The 19418-nt window shown below is 41.9% G+C and overlaps 1 protein-coding gene across 3 annotated transcripts in view; it reads left to right on the top strand.

Annotated features, from left to right (window-relative positions):
- Window positions 1-1584: 1584 nt before the first annotated feature.
- The window catches only part of LOC103680397 (zinc finger protein 470), a 40544-nt gene continuing 22710 nt past the window's right edge, over window positions 1585-19418 (top strand). The window contains exons 1-5 of one of the 3 annotated variants that reach the window (XM_008709924.2): window positions 1585-1715; window positions 2243-2334; window positions 7830-7956; window positions 8124-8219; window positions 10048-12037. In XM_008709924.2, the coding sequence (XP_008708146.1) occupies window positions 2275-2334; window positions 7830-7956; window positions 8124-8219; window positions 10048-11921 (2157 nt within the window). In that variant the 5' untranslated portion in view covers window positions 1585-1715; window positions 2243-2274 and the 3' untranslated portion in view covers window positions 11922-12037. The other 2 variants (XM_040633729.1, XM_040633734.1) reach the window with 2 other exon arrangements.

Genomic DNA, 19418 nt, shown 5'->3' on the forward strand with positions numbered 1-19418 from the left:
CTCCAGGTGGGGCTGTGCTGCTTGGGGGGTGACGTGTGGTGGGCCAGTCTCAGCACACTCAAGCTATGTGTCTTCGTGGGGCTCTTAGTCTCGCAAGGCGAGAGAAAACGGGCGAGGGGCGTAGACTCCATCAGAGAAAGGACTGAGCATGAACTAAGGACACACACACACTGAGCATGAAGTAAGACAGGGCACACGCACTCTCTCTCTCTCGGAAAGTCACAAATCACGCAAGTGCACAAAAGCAACACCCATCTTCACTCACCTCCTAACCCTAAAGCACAGCCTGTGGGCCCTAAGCCCCGCCCACTTTCCACGCGCCTGCTCCCCTCCTGCAGTCCTATAGGCGCAGGGAGACTCAGGCCTCCGCGCTGGGCGCCTCATGGCTGCGCCTGCGCATTCGGAGCCTGGCGGGGGCTCCCAGAATCCGTGGTCAGCACGCTTCGGGGAGGCGGCCTGTACTTGGGGCAACCAAAGCCGGGGCTGAGAGTTTTCTGGGCGGCTCTATTCCGCGCCAGCGGGTCTCTACACAGCAGCGGTCCCCAGCCCGCAGTGGTGGGAAACTAAGCCCCGTAGCGTGCCGCCCCGTCTGGACTACCCTCCCCAGGGGCCGTTGCGGCGGAGGACACGCCCACTTCCGGCGGGGACCGGGAGGGCGGGCGAGGGCAGGCGGGCGGCTGCTGAGGAGAAAGCCGGTCCGCGCAGGAGCGGGCTGCTGACGGTCTGATAGGGAGGTGCGGCCGCGCGCGTCAGGCAGCCCGTGGGCGGCGGGTCGTGCGGGAACGGATGACTGCGCGAGGCCGGGCTCCGGACAGCCTCCCGAGGGAGGCCAGCCCTGCGCACTCCCGCCGCCGCCGCGAACCCGGCGCTCGCCCGGTTGGGGCCGTGAGGCTGGAGGGGCGGACCGGGGCTGAGTGCACAGGTAGGGGTGACAGGTGGCTGGGGCACGGCGGCGCGTGTGCCAGAGGAGGGCGTCCCCGGCCGCGGGGGCCGGTGGACCCAGGAGTCCAGAGTCGGGGAGTCCCTGGGGCGGGAGCGTGAGGCTGACCTGTCCAGAGAGTCGGGGGGCGGTGTCCCTGGGGCCGGAGCGTGAGGCTCACCTGTCCAGAGAGTCGGGAGGAGCGTCCCTGGTCCCGGAGCGTGAGGCTGACCTGTCCAGGAGTCGGGGGGGGGGTGGGTGTCCCTGGGCCCGGAGTGTGAGGTTGACCCGTCCAGGGAGTTGGGGGGAGGAGGGTCCCCGGTGCCAGAGTGTAAGGTTGACCTGCAGAGTCCCTTGACCGGGTCTAAGGCCCTGGCCCCCAGGTCATTGTGGGATGGGGCTTGCTGGTTAGGGGATGTTCCCAGCCTCCTCTGGAAATGGAGAGGGATCCCGGCCTTTCCAGGCGGAGGTCACAGAACTCTTCCCATTGCTGCCTGGCACCTCTCTGTTGCACCCCTCTCCCTGCCACCAGAGTTGAGGAGAGACAGAGTGGGAAGAAGCTCTGCTCACAGCCATACTGTTCTTTGCTGTTTTTGCTGAGTAACACCAAATATCGTGTAAATATATCACATCACGAAGTGGAAACTACCTCCTTTTTACAGATAGGACACTGAAGCATGCAGAGGACAAGTAATCGCTAGTGAGTGGAGGAGCCAGGATTCAGATGCGGAACTGGCTGATTCCAGAGTCCCCTCTGTACTGACTCTCATGTAATGCCCTCTGCCAACTGCTTGAGGTCAGTATCCTTGACCACTTGGGACAGCTGAAAAAGTGACTCTGAGAGGGTAAATAACCTCAAGGGTTGAGATCCCAAAACCACCACTGAGTAAGTTTCTGTTTCTCAAACTCTGACTGAAGAAACTTGGCTTAGAGTGGGCAAGGGACTTCTTTAAAACTATACTTTGTCACAAAGCAAAATGGGACTGTTGATGGGGTTTTTTTTGGTCCAGTCTCTGTAAGCCACATGGACTCTTTGTTGTAACAGAGGACATACTTCCCTTCCGGAGGAGATGGCTTTTTCCAAGTGTTGATAATGAATGGGTGGCTTTGAGAGAGGAGGAGCTTGTGTTCAGCCTGAAAACCCAGAGCAGAGAAGAACCCCAGCTGTAAATTATAGGTGTCCCCGTGAGTGCCTGGACTGTGAGGGGATATTAGGGTGGGAGTGGGGGAGTGAGAATAGAGGGAGCTGAAGGGAGGAAAGAGTTTCTTGGCAGTAATTATTAGGGCTACTCAGCTTCTCGGTACTCCTTTCTCCTCTCCCAGCTCTGCCCTCTCAGGATAAAGCCCTTCTCCTAATGAGGAGCCAGGAGGAGGAGGTGGTGATGGGAGTTGAACTTCTTAAAGCCACATCCCTGGTGAGTTAGAGTTCCCTTTTTCCTTCTTAAAATACAGTCTTGCTTTCCAGGATTTGGTAATGTTTGTTTCCTTCTGAAGATTGTCTGCTTAAGTGTTCCACACTGGGACCTGTTTCCTATTTCCTCCCTTTCTAATGTGTGATGGGGCCACAGAGTAGACTCAAATAACACAGTGCCCTCTCAGAGCTTCCTCTTCTTTCATTTAGTCTTCATTTAAGAAATGACCCACTCTGAGCTCTTCCATGTGCTGTTTTTTCATAAGTATATGACAACACAGAAGTATAGTCCTTAGAGAAAATTTGAGAGCCATGATCTGCCTACTTCATAAGTAGCCATCCTGGCTTTCAGAGAGCTTTTTTTCTTTTCTTTTCTTTTTTTTTTTAAGATTTTAATTTATTTATTTGACAGAGAGACAGCCAGCGAGAGAGGGAACACAAGCAGGGGGAGTGGGAGATGAAGAAGCAGGCTCCCAGTGGAAGAGCCTGTTGTGGGGCTCGATCCCAAGACCCTGGGATCACGCCCTGAGCCGAAGGCAGATGCTTAATGACTGAGCCACCCAGGCGCCCCTTTCAGAGAGCTTATAATCTGATGGAGAAGTGAAAAGGCAGCGAACATTTATTTATGCAAAACGATCAGTGCTGTAGGTGTAGACTAGATTCCCTCCAGAGTAGTGGGGAAGGACCATTCATAGGCCATATGAATACCTTTGGGTGGGTTAGAAAAAGGTGTCCTTGCCTCGAGTGGTGAAGCTCTGTGACAGGCCACAATCTAGCAAGAGGAGATCTATTTTTACCTCCTTTTTGCCTCCCTGGTGAGAGATCCTTGAATGGCATATGGCCTGCACAATCATACTTACTGTTGGAGGGAGGAGGGGTTGGGAGGTGTGATTCCTGAGTTGTATCTTGAAGGAAGAGGAAGAGATCTGCAGGCATAGGTGAGATGGCTGGCATTTGGGCCAGAGTATTCAAAGGTTTCCCCTCCCCACTTGACTTGGAACCGTGAGCATCTTAAAATGCCAGGGAATGTTCTATATCCTTTTTTCTTTCTAGGATGAATACCATAATCTATGTAATCAGCCCCTTGTTCCATTGCTAAATTATTGCCAATGTTTTATTATTTAACAGAGCTTATTGCAGTGATCATCTTTGTTGTTGAATTTTTGTCCTCATCCCTGATTATTTTCTTGGACTAAATTCCTAATTTTTCATTTCTTGTGGATTAGAGTTTCTCAAACTTTACTCCAGAGCATTTTTAATTTTAATATTTTTATGATCAATAGTAGATTTAAGAACTATAATTCATGTTCTGATTAAAGTGAACTGCTAAACGAGTGTCATTAGCAAATTTTATGGTAAGAAATTATAAAATTTGATGAATAAACTTAAAAACTTATCAAAAAATAACAGGATAGTAAAATTGTCTTTATTTTATGTAAAAGACACATTGAGCAACTTATATCAAAGCAAAACACCTTTTCTGATCAGATACAATGCCACAAAACATGTACTACTAATGGAACTTGTTTCCTAAGCATTTAAACATCTTAGATGTAAGCAGTGTTGTTATTTGTGAGAGGAAAATATTTGAAGAGTGGCAGAGTATGGTATAAAGATTAATAACATGACTGTAGCACCAGACTGCATGGGTACAAATTCCAGCTCCACTATATACTAGATAGATCACCTTAATTTCAGTTTCCTCAACCATAAAATGGGAATAATACCAGTATCTAATATATAGTACTGTTGTGAGCACTAATGAGTTAATGTATTTAAGTATTTAGAAAAGTACCTGGCACATGATAAGCACTAGATAAACATTAGCTTTATATGCTGTTATTTGCCTGAATAGCTACTGTTTGCCTCTGTGCCCTTGTAGTGTTTCATACAATATATATAATACCCACGTGGTGTACACACTGTATCATATATGTGAAAAACCCACAGTATGATGTTTGATGCACAAGAAACCCTAAACATCAGGAGGCTTTTTATATCCAATGGAATACTAATTTTAAAACTAGTAATAATTTACACTGAATTTGAGAGCGTCCTTGGTCTGAGTAATATGGACTGAGTTCACTTTACCCTGTCTTTCCCACTGAAAGGTGCTGTAGAACCAGAACAGCATGCCCGGAGCAGCATTTTGAAGTCTCTAAAAAGCAAATAGTAGCAGGCTGATTGGGGAAGAAACCCAAAATGTGATGTGTTTACCTTTTTTTTTTTTTCCTCCCAATATGTCCTAGCATGGATTCAGCAACGCACAAAACCCAGAAGGGGGTTTTGGCATGGATAAAAAGAACTGCAGGAGAAAACCTAGTTCAGTCTCAAGAAGTAGGAAGGGGATCTAATGGTCAGAGAGGGTGGATGGAAATCTGCCTTAAAAAACAAGTTCTCTGTTTTCTCGTGCCCTGAGATAGTAGCAGTGGGGTCTGCAGAAGTCTAAAACTCTGAAGGAGGAGAAATTTTCTCTATTATTGAAGAAGCTATGTTCCCCAGAGGGTGGAGTAAATTCTTACTGCCCCTTTTTTCCCCCCTGCTTTTCTTCTTTCCTTTCTTGGCCCCAGGGGTGGGTACAGTGAGCATAGGTGCACAGTAGAGTAGAATCAATAAGCCCCAGTTATTTGGCCAGGGAACTGAAAAGGGGAACCCCTAAGAGATAGAAAACACTGGAGAGACCACAGAGAAGGAGGAGCTTTGGGAGTCAACCATATGAAGTTGTTTATGAACTCCTGGGCTCACTCTAAGTTGCTCATGCATGTATCTGGCCCTGGAGAGCATACCATAGTCTATGAGAAGTGGACTCCAGGATAGATCGCTGGCCACCGAGTAGTACACAAGTAGGACAGAGGGGAATAGCACTTCGTAGACTTTGGAAATGGAGCCTGAACAAAGTATAAACATTCTCCATATAATTTAAACAAGGCATAGAGTCTCCTGACATCCAGAATGTCAAGGGTACTACCTAAAATTACTCAGCTAATGAAAAACTAGGGAAATTTCAATTCAGGGAAAAGAGAATCACCAGGTACCAACATTGATGTGACGTATATGTTGGAATTATCTGATAAAGATTTTAAAGCAGCTGTAACAAAAATACTCCCAACAAGTAAACACTCTTAAAGCAAGTAGATCGATAGAAATAGAAAATATCAATAAGAAGTGAAAAATATAATTACCAAAATAAGCTCACTGGATGTGCTTAGTGGCATTATGGAGATGACAGTGGAATTAGTGAACCTGAAGGTAAATAGAAACTATCTAATCTGAGCAATAGATAAAAGATTGAAGAGAGCCTCAGGGCCCTGTGAGACAATACCGAAATGTTTAACATTTGTATCATTGAAGTCCCAAAAAAGAAAAATTGAAGTATAGAAAAAATACTGAAGAAATAATGGCTGAAAAATTCCCAACTTTAGTGAAAGACATTAACTTGTGGATCCATGAAACCCAGCAAACTCCAGCATGATAAAAAAAATCCTTGCTTGGGAGCTTCATAATCAGACTGCTGAGAACTACAGACAAGGGAAAGACCTGGAAAGCAGCCAGAGAAAAAGGATGAAGGATAGAAAGAAAAAGAAAAAGGATAACATATAGGGCGGCAGTGATTTCAGTTCTGTGGATTTTCCATCAGAAATCATGGCAGTCAGAAGGAAGTAGAACAACTTAAAAAGTACTCAGAGGAAAGAACTGTCAACCCAGCATTATCTGTCCAGCAAAAATAGCCTTCAGCATTGAAGGTGAAATAGTTTCTCATATGAAGGAAAAGTAAGAAAATTCATTGATGGATTTCTAAAAGAATTGCAGAAGGAAGTTCTTCAGATAGAAATTATAAGAAGGGAACTGGAACATCAGAAATGAAGAAAGTACAACAGAAATGGTAAATATATATATATGTAAATACAATACACTGTTCTTCTGAGTTATTTAAAATATCTTCAAAGGTTAAAAGCAATAGTAATATCTTCACCTTACTGAACAGAACAGGATTTGAACATAGTCTGGCTTCAGAGACCATGTTCTTAACTACTATAGTATATTGAAATTAGATAAAATAAAACAAGTAAAACTTCTGTTGAAATGTTAAACCAAATGTTTTCACTGTTCTTGGCCGCCACCTCCTTCTATTCCTTCTTTCCTATCCCTCCTTCATCATTATCATAGGTAACAGTTCTTGAGCACTTAGCCAGGTACTGTGACTGTTAACTCAGTTAATTCTCACAATTCAGCTTGAGGTAGCTAAGAAAATTATTCCCATTTTTTGTGTGGGGAAACTGAGGCTTGGTGCAGTTAATTAACTTTACAAGATCACCTAGCTAGTCAGTGCCAGAGCCTGAATTCTTTGGAATAATCTGACCTTTTTCTCTGGTTTTATTCACAACTCGTGGTTATTCAAAACTCATTCTTAAATGTTGATATGTGAATTCACAAAGTAAGAAGTGGAAAATCTGCCAGGAACCACAAAATGGATGACTGGTATCTCTTGCTGGTTGGTAGGAAATTCAGCCCATGTATCAAAACAGGTGGTGCTCATCTCATATGAGCTCTTTTGATACTTCTCAGTAGATATCAAAAACCAACTTTCCAAATGTGTTTTCGTTATGCAAATATACTTTTATGTCAAAAGGAAAAAATATTGCTAGGCATTTTTTTTCTTTCATTTTTTTAGACATACCTCTTAACATCTCAGAACGCTAAGATTTCTTAGACTATATTGTGGAGGTTGAAATCATGTTCATCAGGTCAGCATCCTTCCTTGAAACTTTCCCCCACAGTCCCAGAGCTCTTCAATTTCTCCATGTAGAAAAGTGATCTAGCTTCTAACATAGATCAGCACAGTTGACCTTTGAACAACATGGGGGTCGGGAGCTTTGATCCCCGCATAGCTGAAAATCCACATATAACTTTGTTCCCCCAAACATAACTACTAACAGCCTACTGCTAACTAAAAGCCCTACTAATAATAGAAACAGTTAATCAATACATATTTTTTATGCTATGTGTATTACTTGTTATATTCTTACAATAAAGTAAGCTAGAGAAAAGAAAATGTTAAAGTCATATGGAAGAGAAAATAGGCTTACAGTATTGTACTTATTTATTGAAAAAAAACTCACATGTAAGTGGACTTGTGAAGTTCAAACCTGTATTGTTCAAGGGTCAACTGCAATTTAGTACTTGATGTTCTGTCTTAAATGCAGTCAACATATTTTCATATGAGAATATTTTCTTACTGCCATAAAATTGTAGATGTTTGTAGAGCAGAGAGCGTCTCTCATATATTTTTTTTTCTAATATGTATAATATAACTAGGCAGAAAAGTTGTCCAGTAGCTAACTGTATGACCTGGATGATTTAGACTCCGGTGTAATTACTTATACACAGGGTTTGGGTTTTTCTTTTCTCCCCATAGTGTGAAAGGCATTGCCCTTTACCCGTACAGCCAGGTAAGTAACGGCATGAACACTGAACAAGATTATTTTTGTGTCCTTTCAGGATTCAGTGACTTTCACGGATGTGGCCATAGACTTCTCCCAAGATGAATGGGAACGGCTGAGTCTTGCTCAGAGGACTTTGTACAAGAACGTGATGCTAGAGAACTACAGGAACCTGCTTTCACTGGGTAAGAGTGTCTTCCTCCTCCCCATGGAGTCCTTCCACCTCAGTGGTCTTTTATGCCTTTATCAGCATTTCCTTACAATATCCCTTTTCTCTCAGTGCTTCTGGACTGGGTCATAGCTCTGCAGTATCCACAACGTAGCCAGTTTTCTTATCTGTCCTTCTGTGCAGGTCTCTGCATTTCTAAACCAGATGTAATCTCCTTATTGGAGCAAGGTAGAGAGCCTTGGATGATGAAAGGAGAGAGGACAAGAGGCCTCTGCCCAGGTGAGTGCAGATAACTATTGGGGAAACTATTCTCAAGATGTTTCTTCTCTTAAAAAAAAAGTTTCTTCTCTAATACTGGTTGGAAAACACTTCTTAAAATCCCTCTCAAATTGAAACTTTTTGTTCTAACACTATATTTTAAATGGATCTTCTCCACTGGTGTGACATGCTACTTTCACCTTTACTGAGTTCCTGCAAATACCACAGTCTGTTTGTGAACTCTTTTATGTTCTGTGATGTTTACCTAGTTCTCAACTATCATATTGTTATAATTATTTCTGATGTCCAGCATTTCTGAATTCTTTAGACAAATTTGTGTTTAGTTTTTTGAACTGGTTTAAGTATTTTCTTTAAAATGTGAGCTTATCAGGGTTACAATTATTATAGCTAAGCTCGCCCCTTTGCTTTTAGTTATTTTTGTCTTTGGTGTTTCTGTTTTGTTATTTATTTTTGCATTATGTCTGTTTTTTTTTTCCTTCATACCTTCCCACTCCTTGAATTGAAAAGGTTTTTAGTCCTACAAGGTATTACACTAATGTCTTTATATATTTTTAAATCTGTATTTTAAAATTCATCCGCTTGAGATTCAAAACATCATCATTTGATACTCATACAAAAGATGAATAAATTAGGTAACTAACCTTACTTCCTTTCTCTTTGTTCATCATCTCCCCACTTTTGTTGTACTCATTGGGATTTTTGGCCCAGTTTATCTTTTTTAATTTATTAATTTTTTCCCTGCCTTGCTTGGAAGGTGTTTTTCTTGTATGAAAACTAGATAAGAGTTTATAGATTATGTATTACAGTGGAATCAGCCTCAAGTGAGCTGGTTACAGTTTATTCTGTAGCTTGTAGTTTGGCTTTTTCCTGCTTCCAGTTCTTATAGGTTCAAGAAGAAAATGTTCGTAGGTCACTTATAGCCCTAATGGTGTACATTAGTAAATAGGAAATAAATAAACATCCAACTCAGGATATTAGAAAACAAAACAAAGTGAGTCTAAGGAAAACTAAAATAACCTATGTATAGTGACTTACACTGCTGGAGGTAAAAGTAGAACTAGAAGATAGTAGATTTAATGAAAATCAAACTGGTGCTTCTTTAGAAAACCAATAAAACACATAAACTGTCATATATATATAAACAAATGAGAGAAGACAAGAAATAATAGTAAGTAACCATTGACGCATAAGTACTTAAAAGAATCACATAAAAAAAAAAGAATCTCATGAATCTAGTTTCCTCAATTTTCTATAAGTAATTTGAAAACCTAGATGAGACAGATAATGTTTTAGGAGAATATAAATTACCGCAACTGACACCAGAGGAGATAGAAAATTTAAACAGATTGGTTACCATTTAAGAAATGTAGAAAGTTATCTCAGAACTGCCTCCCCCAAGAACAAAAGCAACAACTCCCAATATTTTCACAAATAAATTCTGTAAAACCTGTAAGGAAAAATACCAACATTGTTTAAAATGTTCCATGACAGTAAAAAAGAGGACTTTAAAAAATTGTGTTGATGAAGACAAAATAACATTTGATGCCAAAATCTTACCAAAATAGCATCAAAAAAGGGAAAATACAGACAAATCTCAATTATGAATATTGGTACATAATTTTAAATAAAAAGTCATATTGAAATAATACACCAGAGCCCAGGAGGGTTTTTTCCAGTAATGCAAGGATGGTTGCATTGCCTAACCTTATATAAGAATTGTCAAAGACCTCTGTGGTCTTCAGTAACTGATTCACATGGTTTCACTTTGGAAGTTTCCATTCTTCTAGCATTAAGTAAAGGAGACATTTGCTTTCTCAATATCTTTCAGACTTGGAGTATGTTTGGATGACCAAGGAATTGTCTCCAAACCAGGGCATTTATGAAGAAAAATTATCCCAGGTAATGATAATGGAAAGACTTCCAAGCTATGACCTTAAATGTTCCCCATTAGGGGTGAACTGGAAATGTGAAGACCTATTTAAGAGGGAGCTGGTAAGTCAGAGGACACACTTTAGTCAAGAGACAGTCACTCATATAGATACCCTTACTGAGAAAAGAGACCACTTTAAGAAGTCTGGGACAGTTTTTCATCTGAATAGATTATCTTATTTAAAGCAAGTATTTCCCATCGAAGAGAAAATATATAATTTTGACACAGATAAGAAAAGTTTAAAAACACATTCATTTGCAAAAAAACACAAGCAAGTCTATGGAGAAAAGAAACTTTTGAAATGTAATGACTGTGAGAAAACTTTCAGCAAAATCTCAACCCTTAATCTTCATCAAAGAATTCATACCGGAGAGAAGCCCTATGAATGTATTGAATGTGGAAAAGCCTTTAGCCAGAGTGCCCACCTTGCTCAACATCAGAGAATACATACAGGAGAAAAACCCTTTGAATGTACTGAATGTGGGAAAGCCTTCAGTCAGAATGCTCATCTTATTCAACATCAGAGAGTTCACACTGGAGAAAAACCTTATCAATGTAAGCAGTGTAATAAAGCCTTCAGCCAGCTCGCGCATCTTGCTCAACACCAGAGAGTTCACACTGGGGAGAAACCCTATGAATGTATTGAATGTGGGAAGGCTTTTAGTGATTGTTCATCCCTAGCTCATCATCGAAGGATTCACACTGGAAAGAGACCATATGAATGTATTGACTGTGGGAAAGCTTTCAGGCAGAATGCTTCTCTTATACGTCATCGGAGGTATTACCACACTGGAGAGAAGCCATTTGATTGTATTGATTGTGGGAAGGCTTTCACTGATCACATAGGCCTTATTCAGCATAAGAGAATTCATACTGGAGAGAGACCTTACAAATGTAATGTGTGTGGGAAGGCTTTTAGCCACGGCTCGTCCCTGACTGTACATCAGAGAATTCATACAGGAGAGAAACCTTATGAGTGTAACATCTGTGAGAAAGCTTTTAGCCATCGTGGCTCACTTACTCTTCATCAAAGAGTTCATACTGGAGAGAAACCCTATGAATGTAAAGAATGTGGAAAGGCTTTTCGGCAGAGCACACACCTTGCTCATCATCAGAGAATTCATACTGGAGAGAAACCTTATGAATGTAAGGAATGCAGCAAAACTTTCAGCCAGAACGCACACCTTGCGCAACACCAGAAAGTACACACTGGAGAGAAACCTTATGAATGTAAGGAGTGTGGGAAGGCTTTCAGTCAGATTGCACACCTTGTTCAACACCAGAGAGTTCATACTGGTGAGAAGCCTTACGAATGTATTGAATGTGGGAAGGCCTTTAGTGATGGCTCGTATCTTGTTCAACATCAGAGACTGCACACTGGCAAAAGACCATATGTATGTCTTGAATGTGGAAAGGCATTCAGACAGAGGGCATCCCTGATTTGTCACCAGCGGTGTCATACAGGTGAGAAACCTTATGAATGTAATGTTTGTGGGAAAGCCTTTAGCCATCGTAAATCCCTTACTCTACATCAAAGAATTCATACAGGAGAAAAACCTTATGAGTGTAAGGAATGTAGCAAAGCCTTCAGCCAGATTGCCCATCTTACACTTCATAAGAGAATTCATACTGGAGAAAGGCCCTATGAATGTAAAGAATGTGGGAAAGCCTTCAGGCAGAGCGTACATCTTGCTCATCATCAGCGAGTTCATACTGGAGAGTCATCCTCAATTATTCCCTCCTCCTCACCCCCATACCACCAAGTCCTCTAGATTCAATCTTCTAAATGCCTCTAGGATCTGTCCACTTTTTCCCAGGCTGTGGCCCATCATCATAGTCCCAGATGAAACCATTTCATTTTTTTTTTAAGATTTTATTTATTTATTCGACAGAGATAGAGACAGCAAGAGAGGAAACACAAGCAGGGGGAGTGGCAGAGGAAGAAGCAGGCTCATAGCGGAGGAGCCTGATGTGGGGCTCGATCCCATAACGCCGGGATCACGCCCTGAGCTGAAGGGAGATGCTTAACCGCTGTGCCACCTAGGCGCCCCGAAACCATTTCATTTTTATTTTTACCGTAGTGTTACAACCATTATCCCTGTTGCTGCCCTCAAGTGCATTTTTTTAAAAAATTTTATTTATTTATTAGAGAGAGAGTATGAGCAGGGATGAAGGGGCAGAGGGAGAGGGAGAAGCAGACTCCCTGCTGAGCAGGGAAGCCTGATGCAGGGCTTGATCCCAGAACCCTGGGATCATGACCTGAGCCGAAGGCAGACACTCAACCGACTGAGCCACCCAGGCACCCCCTCAAGTGCATTTTTAACACTGTAGCCAGCTTAATCTTTTAAAAATAAAAATCTATGTTACTTCCCCATTTAAAATATTTGTCTTTAAGAATATGTTAGATAGTCCATTTAAAGGGCTTAGCACACAATCCTTGACATATAATTAGTGCCATTAAGGTAAAGGTTTCCTTGCTGTCTTGTTTAACTGCATGTAAAATCTAGTAGGTCAAGACTAAGAAACCTATAGATTTTAGAGACGACAAAGGACTCTCTACTTTCCCAGGAGGTAGAAAAATGAACACATTCAGAATTGAAAGATTCTGTGATGAACAAGGTAACAGTGGTGGCTTACCATTCCCTCTGTATGAATAAATACAAGGACTTTGTAGCATTGCTGATGAGGGACTCCCACTTTCCCTGGCACCTAGAATTTAGAATAGGCCTGTTAGAACAAAGGCATCTGGTAGAATGTAGGACCAGCCAGGTATTAAAAGCAAACTAAAGTCGGCAAGCTAGAAAACTTGAATAGATTAATAGCCATGAAATAAACAGAAAGAGGTAGTTTAACACTTTCACCTGTAGAAAAACACAAACAATTCCTGTGATATTTGAATCGTTCTAGAGCATAAAATAAATACAGTAAAGCTGCCCATCTTATTCTATGAGACTGGCAAAACTGGTACCAAACAAAAACATATGCTGCAATTAGCTTATGAATGTAGATGTTATAAGTTAAACTTACTTTTTAAATATTAAAAGGTAGAGTAAATGGAAAGCTAGACGTGTCTTTGTATAGAAAGAGTCTGGCAAAGATATTTCTCCCTGTGTTAAATATGTAAATTAATTGATAGTCCAATAAAAATTCCAATGTATTTTTAAGTTGAGAAGCTGATTCTGACCACCTATAGAGTATGGAATTGTGGTGTAGGAAGGCATGTAGTACTCACTTACTTAACAGTAACCGAGCATTTACTGATGTGCAAGGCCCTGTTTTAGGTGCTGGGGATACAGCAGAGTGCAAAATATGCGAGTTTTTGCCCTGACAGACCTAGTGGGAGAAGACAGACAAAGTTGAAATACGTATTATGTGATAAGTATGCAGTATGTACCATAACGAGAGATCACTGAAAGAGGGCGCTAGGGAGCAATGGCAAGGAGCGCCTTACTATTCCCAGAACGGATGGGCATTAGAAGCAGGTAACTGTCAGACACAGTGGGCATAACGAGAATAGTCATTTTAGTCCTAAGGTAGATAATTATGCTTTCAGTGTTGCAGGAAGAGAGAATTGATGGTTTAAGAAGGATCATGAGAGTTCTCTTCACTCTATGTCAATAGTGATTTTGGGTCTGGTGGAGGGTTTTTTGTTTCTGTTTTTTTGTGGTGGTTTTTTTGTTTGTTTGTTTTTTTGGTAACAGCCTTACTGAGATATAATTCACATACCATACAATTCACCCATTTAAAGTACACGATTCAGTGACTTAGTATGTTCAGATTTGTGCAACCATTGCATTTCATTACCTAGAAAAGAATACCCCCACTCCTGGAGGAGTACTCTTACTGGGAGCACACAGTGCATTTGGGTTCTCTCTTTTGACGGTTGCCTGTGGCAGCATAGAAGGCCGTGTGAGGGGAGCTCTTATCCAGAGGGCATGAGTGCTAGAAAATGGAGCTTTGGGGTTCTCTTTACTTTGGAATAGAGACTAGGGGATGGGTGGTCCTATTAGACTCCCCTAATGGATGATAAAAAGGATTTTTCATTGCAGTGGGGAGAAGATGGATTAATCAAATGGTATTGGACACTTAGCTCTATGGAAAGACAGAACTATACCTTGTACACTAATGAAGCTCTGAAAAAGCAAACTAAGTACAGTATTAAAGTACAAGAAAACCAATATTTCTCTAACTTTGAGGCAGACCTTCTAAAGTATTACACATAACCTAGGAACTGACATTAAGGTAACATGTATGTGTGGAAAATATCAGAGTCAAAGTCAAATACACAAATATGAAATTGGAAGAAAATGTTTACAAACCTATATAACAGGATAATAATCCCTGATATTCAAAGCATTATTACAAATAAATAATAGTAACACTGGCAATTCAGTAGAAAAAATGGACGAAGCTAATGGCCAGTTCAAAGAAGATGAGAAAACAGCTAGTGGAAATGACCCAGTATCACTAGTAATCAAGGAAATGCAAAATAAAGTGATGTTATATCTACCTTTTTCCCCAATAGGTTGATTTTAAATCACAGAAAAGTGATCGTATCTAGTGACTGTGTCAAAAACAAGACAATTCCATTGTCGGTTATATAAATTTATGTGTGTATATACCATTGGAATCATTATTCCTCAGAAACCAAGTGTACAAAGGTAGGTACATGTATAAAGGCAAAAATAATTTTTAACGGCGATCTCAACTCTGTTAGAAACTACTCGGGTACTGGGTAAATGGGTAAGTTAATTATGGTGTATTCATTCAATAGAATTGCAGCAGCTGTTGGAAAAAGAACTATAAATGTGTATATAGCCATAGAAGGATAGTTGTATTAATACTAAATGGAAAACATTTTCAGATCTGTATTCCAGTATAAACTCATGATTGCAATATCAAAAATAAAACTTAAAATATGTATTTTTTTGTTTCTGCCCTGTTTTCCATGCCTCCTTCTTTTGAATACACCATCTCTTTTTGAGTAGCTGATCATCCTGTACCATATGGCTTTGATGGTCTTGTATAATCAGATTCTCTCTGGACTTTGAATGGCAGTTGGGTCTGTGTCATCCAGTGGCAGCTCCCTAAAGGGATGCCGCTGGTGTTCTCATGGCTGAGGTCTTTGGGGTCACTCTAGTTTTTGTGCTTCCTAAGGCTGTAATTCCTTGAACTACCCACTATCCTTCCAGTATTTCATTTTTTTACCTGCATTTGCTTGCAATTAAAGAAGCTTAACCAATACAGAGTTTGGTATGAAGATTGGGCCATAGGCCGTAGAATCTTTGGAAAATTTGAGGTATTAGGGATTGGTTTTTAGGTGAGGTGGAGCAAGTAGGACTCCCGTTTCTTTTCTAGCCTAGGAAAGTGAGAGCTCATGGTGTGTACTGGGTAAACATCCCAGAAAATTTTTATCTGTAGTCAACCTGAGATGAATAGAGGTCAGGGATTCTGGATTATGGCAGTTTAAAGAGGAAGGGGAATGCTAAGTCCAAAGAGTGTATATGATGCTGGTATCTAATTGCTTCGGATCATTTAAAGCTCAGATCTTGAACTTCTGGCATCAAGGCAAAACATTTCAATTAAGGATCTTTGTATAATATTGTTGAAAGATGTCTTATGCTATTTGAAGTCATAGGGTTAAGATTACTCAACCAAATCGAAAGACTCCTTTGATGGTTTGCTCAAGTGGGATGCTGTTAAATTCCATATTTTATCGTAGAGTGGTTTTTATGGAATGAATTGTATCCCCCCCCCATTCATATGTTGAAGCCCTAAATCTACTGTGACTATACTTGGAGATAGGCCTTTAAAGGAGGAAATTAGGGGCGCCTGGGTGGCTCAGTCGTTAAGCGTCTGCCTTCGGCTCAGGGCGTGATCCCAGCGTTCTGGGATCGAGCCCCACATTGGGCTCCTCTGTTGGGAACCTGCTTCTTCCTCTCCCACTCCCCCTGCTTGTGTTCCGTCTCTCGCTGGCTGTCTGTCTCTCCGTCAAATAAATAAAATCTTTAAAAAATAAAAAATAAAAAAAAATAAAGGAGGAAATTAAGATTAAATGACGTGACAAGGGTAGGGCCCTAATCTGATAGGACTGGTATCCTTATAAGAAGAGGAAGAGACACCAGAGCTACTAGAGAGAAGTTGTGGCAACAACTGAGAAAGGTTTCTGACAATTTACCCCAGATGGACTGACCTTGACCTTTACAGGAAGTTGGTCTGGAGGTGACACTGGAGCCATGTGATAAATTGAAGGAATCAACATTTCTGGATCATAGCAGGAAAAACTCTGACTCTTTACTCCCAATTGTGGCTTTCACACGAAGTGTTTTTGCTTGTTGTATCCAAGGAGCCTGCAACTCCAAGTACATGTACCTCATGGAATATTCTAGAACTCTCCTCATAATGGCAATAAGTGGTTATCTCTGGGCTGCTTTTCTTGAGACTAGACATTATTAATATGGTTTTCAAAAGGGGATAGTCTCATTTAGAAACAATATAGCATAGCTCAGATTGGGACTGACAACGTCAAGGATTTCTTTCTACCCAACATTCCTGAGATTTTAATTAATGTTATTGGAATTTTAAAATATAGTGTTTTCATAGAAATAGACTTTAACCAAGTTCCAAATAATTTTAAAGGAAAAATGATCAAAGGAGAGAAAATATGCCTCAGCAAATTAAGTAGACATAAGTGGCTTAAAATGAATGCTAATGTTGAAAATTCAAAATGATTTAGAAAGCACACATTGGTTTGAAAACGTGAAACGTGAAGTTTTTCTTGGGGTCTGTAAAGTCAGTTATGTAAACTTATCAGTTGAAATTTTAGTTTTTAAAAATCTTAATTTTTTCTTCTTTGAGAAAATTTTAGATAGTCTAAAAATGTCACTTCAATACGTAGAACAAGAACAGGGTCTTGAGAGAACAAGTCTCAAGATGAAGTGATCTTTTAAGATACATGAATATTTTGTAAATGGCTACATACACAATAAGTTGCCACTCATTCCAAACTTCCAGTAAATGACAAAGGAGAAAGAAATGGTCAGAATCTGATTTTTAAAAGAATAAAGAGAAAAGAACTATATGTAAAAATGAGGTACCTGCTAGCCTTTCATCCTATGTTCCTGGTTCTGAGGGTGGGAGGGGCGGCTTAGCCTGGGCACCAGATCTCACCAGAGGATCTCTGCCTCTGGTAAGTCACACGGTTCTTAAATGAGAGGACAGTTGGTTGCTGAATTCAGGAACTTAGGCCCCAGCTCTAGGATTTGGAAGGTTCAGGAAAAAGAGTCCTGGGATGGGGAAGGGTCTGCTCCACTGACGAAGAAAATCCAGTTAGGGCCATAGGTGATGAGAAAGCTAGCCCCCTGAACAGGGTGAGGACCTGGGGCTAGAGCTTCCCCTGTTCCACGGGGACAGTGTTATAGACCGAATGTGCCTCCTCCAAATTCATATGTTGAAACCTAATCCCTAAGGCGGTGGTATTAGGAGATGGGGTCTTTGGAGGGCGACTAGGTCATGAGGGCAAAGAGTACTCACGAATGGGATGCCAACCCAGCTCATGGAGTGGAGGGGGCCACACTCCATCCCTTGTGTCCTCCTCAAAACCAACTCCACACCTGGCACATGCACTGAGAGCCTGTAATACTGGTAATGCTGTCTGACAGTAGGTCCTTTCTCTCTCTCTACTTGGAAGTAGGATGTCCCCTATCTGGCATCTCTGTTGCTCAGGGCATCCCCGAGCAGACACATGGGCTCTGATCTCCTGCGTTTTTTGGGCTGGGTCATTTGTGGATTATTCATTAAAAATGAACCCCGTCATGGAGCCAGTACTCGTGAGCTGGCAATGTCTAAGACATCCTGAGAGACAGCCAGAGGGCAGGACAGCTGGACCCACAGCCCTGCCTGCAACATCACCAGACTCCCACCTGCTGGCTGGTACCATGGATCCTGATTCAGGTGCTCTGGAAGAAACAGGCTCAGCCTGCAGCCTCCACAGTTCCTCCCAGGCTACCCTTTCCTGGGTCCATTTATCCATCACACACACACACAAAGGCAGCAGCAGCAGTGGTATCTCCGTGTTGAAGGAACCAGGCACTTACTTGCCTTGGTACCGTCTGGTTCCCAGAGCTTCTCCTTCAGGAAAGAGGAAAGGCAGAGAGTGTTAGCCCCCAGCTGTTAGCCTCTGGGTGAGGCCGGGATGGTGACTGTGCCCAGAAGAGGAACTTCAGATCCTCAGGGCCTTAGGGCTTGGGCAGCTCTGGAAGAACCTCTAGTCCCACCTCCCCAGGTGCCGTAGTTTGGGAGGGCTGTCATAATGAAATACCACAGGCTGGGTGACGTAACCACAGAAATGTGTTTTCTCATAGTTCTGTAGAGGCAAAATAGAGGTGTGGGCAGGGTTGGTTTCTTCTGAGGCCTCTCTCCTTGGCTTGTAGATGACCACCTTCTCTCTGGGTCTTCATGTGGTCATCCGTCTGTGCTGTCTGTGCCCTAACCTCTTCTTATAAGGATACCAGTCAGATTGGATTAGGGCCCACACAAACGGCTTCATATTAACTCACCTCTTTATTTGTTTTTATTTATTTTTTAAAGATTTTATTTATTTATTTGACAGAGCAGGAGACAGCCAGAGAGAGAGGGAACACAAGCAGGGGGAGTGGGAGAGGAAGAAGCAGGCTCCCAGCGGAGGAGCCCGATGTGGGGCTCGATGTGGGGCTCGATCCCAGAACAGCTAGATCACGCCCTGAGCCAAAGGCAGACGCTTAACGACTGAGCCACCCAGGCGCCCCTAACTCACCTCTTTAAAGACCTTATCTCCAAACATGGTTACATTCTGAGGTACTGAGGCAGGGGGGTTAAGGCTTCAACATGAATTTTGGAGGGATGCAAGCCAGCCCCTAACACCAGCACCAGAGTTTGAGGTCTCTGAAATGTCTCTGATGGATAACAGTAGTTTCTTATCCCAGTAAAAGTTAGTTTATCACAGGCAGTGAGGGGTGGGGCTCTGCTCTACTCAGTCTTACAGGGACACAGACCTCACCTGTCAGTGGCTCCTTCATCCCCCAGGGACTCAGAGTTCTCATTTGGATCCTCTACATTTTGTAGGCAAATGAGGGACATAACACAAAAGTACTTTTATCCGAAATCTATAACGAACTCTTAAAACTCAACAGAAAATAACCAATTGAAAAATGGGCAAAGGATCTGGAGAGACAGCTTACCAAAGATATACAGATGGCAAATAAGCATAGGAGATAGTCACCATCATGTTA

Source organism: Ursus maritimus, unplaced genomic scaffold (assembly GCF_017311325.1).
Source record: "Ursus maritimus isolate PB19 unplaced genomic scaffold, ASM1731132v1 scaffold_19, whole genome shotgun sequence".
NCBI classification, from domain to species: Eukaryota; Metazoa; Chordata; class Mammalia; order Carnivora; family Ursidae; genus Ursus; species Ursus maritimus.